General features: G+C 38.4%; 1 protein-coding gene across 1 annotated transcript; it reads right to left on the reverse strand.

Annotated features, from left to right (window-relative positions):
• Nucleotides 1–465: 465 nt before the first annotated feature.
• LOC131616716 (AT-hook motif nuclear-localized protein 22) lies at nt 466–2,073 on the reverse strand. The gene has a single exon (XM_058888139.1). It carries the CDS (start codon nt 1,642–1,644, stop codon nt 712–714), a length of 933 nt encoding a protein of 310 aa, XP_058744122.1. The 5' UTR covers nt 1,645–2,073; the 3' UTR covers nt 466–711.
• Between the last annotated feature and the right edge of the window lie 362 nt (nt 2,074–2,435).

A 2,435-nucleotide genomic window follows, 5' to 3' on the forward strand; every position in this document is an offset into this window, starting at 1 on the left:
TGTAATGATGGGTGTTAGTAGCAAAGAAAGTGAGAGTGTACATAGTAATGATGATTTTGAGTTAGTGTTTTCTATCTAACTACAAAGGGAACTAATTATTGTGTCCATCACACTTTTTCTTGAAATAGCTAAAAATTTTAACATGTTCATAGTATAATTTTTGTTGGGTTATTTGTAGATTGTTTATTTTAGAATATGAATCTAGCTAGGTTACAAGTCCTAGAAAATTAACCACCCTAAAAATGGAAAAAGATGAAAAAAAATTCTCTTTTTCCTCTCTCTGCAAAGATTGACTGATAAATTATCAGACAAGATACTAAAATAGCAGCAAGAAAATAGAAATAGAGACAGAGAGAAAGAGCACATGCTGCTTCATTTGAAAGCAACTAAACTAAGAACATTTTTAGATGAGTACAAGAAAATAAATTGAAATATATCATCAAATAATTCAAACTCCACCAAAAATTAATTCATGAATTTATACATCCTTCTTTAATTCAACACCACCAAGTAGAGAGAGAGAGAGAGAGTCAATAACATGATCAAAGAAAAAGTCTTGAATTTAAACTAAGTTATGAGAAGGAGAATGAACAAGTGATAAAAAGAAAATAAAAGGGTGAACAAAAAAAAAAAAAGAAAACAAATTAAGATAAAACGAAAAGCATAATGAGATTGAGAAGTGATTAAGGGAATAGCTTTTTTTTTTGTTGGTTAAAATGGAGGACGAACACTTCCACCCCAATAGCCTTCAGCTGGTAATTGGCATGAATTGAGAAGATTTTGAGGAACACCATGGAAAAGTGGTGAAGTGCTGTTAGGATCTTGAACAAGTTGTTGCTGTTGTTGTTGCTGCTGTTGAGTACTCAGAGTTCCGGGTGATCCTAATCCTCCACTACCTTGAACATTCACTGGTGTTTCTTCATCTTCTAAAGGCAATCTTTCATATGCTGCATTTCCAAAGGAAGCGGCCATGATAACAACGGGACCGGAAGCCAACAACGGTCCCACCACGCTTCCGCCGACAACCTGTCCTTGTCCACCAGCAAGATATATGGCTAGTCCTGACGCTGCTGGTGGAGCAGGCGGCGGGAGAAACGAGCCTGATAGAGATAATATCTCGAATCTTCCGTGAAGTGTGACTACCGCGCCAGGCGATGCTGGTTGACGGAGAGTCACGTTTGTGACGGTCCCACTTCCGCTGAGGATGCAGACACCACGCTGCCTCCTCCGCGCAAAGACCGTCACACTTTCCATGATATCACATCCGTTTGCAACTTCCATCACATGGGATCTCAGCGCGTTGGCGCTATCCCTTGTGATGATAATCGGCGGTTTTGGTTTGTTTTTCGAACCTGCTGGTCTTCCTCTTGGTCTTCTCCCCATCTCACCGCCACTACCTCCACCGCCGCTTCCACTTCCGCCATCATCCTTTCCATCTCCGCCGGTAGGAGTGTTGTTGATGTCATCGTTGTTGTTGTTGTTTCGTTCTCGCTTTTGACCTCGGCTCATGTTGCCATTACCACTTTGTTGTTCCTCATCATTGGTTTGGTGGTTGGTGTGAAATTGATGGTGAGGATGAAGATGAAGGTCTCTAGTGAGAAAAGGAGGTGGAAGAGGACGACCTTGTGCACTTACTTGATCCATGATGTTTTCTTCTTCTCTAGATAATATCTTTCAAGATTCAAGATCAATAATATCTTCACAAAGTCACAACCCTAGATTGTTTGAAAATTGAAAAAGAGAAATCAAGAAGAGCTAGAAAAGAGAGAGATAGGTAAGGATCTAGGTTTTGGTTTTTGAGATGAAAAGCTAGCTAGGTGTTGAAAGCATGGTCTCTACTCTCTACAACTTAGCACTTACCTTCAACAAAAAACTTGAGAAAACACACCAAAGATTTTCAAGCACCATGTTGATTGACACAACAAAACTATCTACTTTATTTTATGGAAGTAAAGTAAAGAGAAGGTAGTTCAAGGTTTGGAGGAAATAAGGTAATAAAGAGTTGTAAGAAGAAAAAGTTGGGAAAGGGAAGAAGAAAGTAAGAGAAAAACAACTTAGGAAGCTTTTGTTTGTGTGGTTTAATAATAATGAGATTATTAAGGATGCTGTTTGTTTTTTTTTTTTTTTTGGTTGGGTTATTTGTTAACTTTGTTTTTGTTGGGTTTGTGTTTGGGTTAGGGTTAGGTCCAAGGAAAACAGCGTGCGCATGGGCGGTGTTGTGGGACCTACCAACATGGGACCCACCAATGTAGGACCCATTCATTCAAGACTACCATGCTTCATTTCTCTCTCTAACTTGTGTTTGTTTGTGAAAGTTTCTTCTTCTCTATTGGAAAAGCTGCAAAATATGAAGACATTAATATATGTGTTTCATTAATTGGGTAAAAAAAACCTTACTCACTTTGTTAATTCTTGAAAACCTTAATGTTTACTAC

This window comes from Vicia villosa, linkage group LG7 (genome assembly GCF_029867415.1).
Source record: "Vicia villosa cultivar HV-30 ecotype Madison, WI linkage group LG7, Vvil1.0, whole genome shotgun sequence".
In the NCBI taxonomy this organism is placed as follows: Eukaryota; Viridiplantae; Streptophyta; class Magnoliopsida; order Fabales; family Fabaceae; genus Vicia; species Vicia villosa.

What these genes read in the sequence shown, in the direction of transcription:
- LOC131616716 (XM_058888139.1), bottom strand. Translation starts at nt 1,644, where the DNA reads ATGGATCAAGTAAGTGCACAAGGTCGTCCTCTTCCACCTCCTTTTCTC.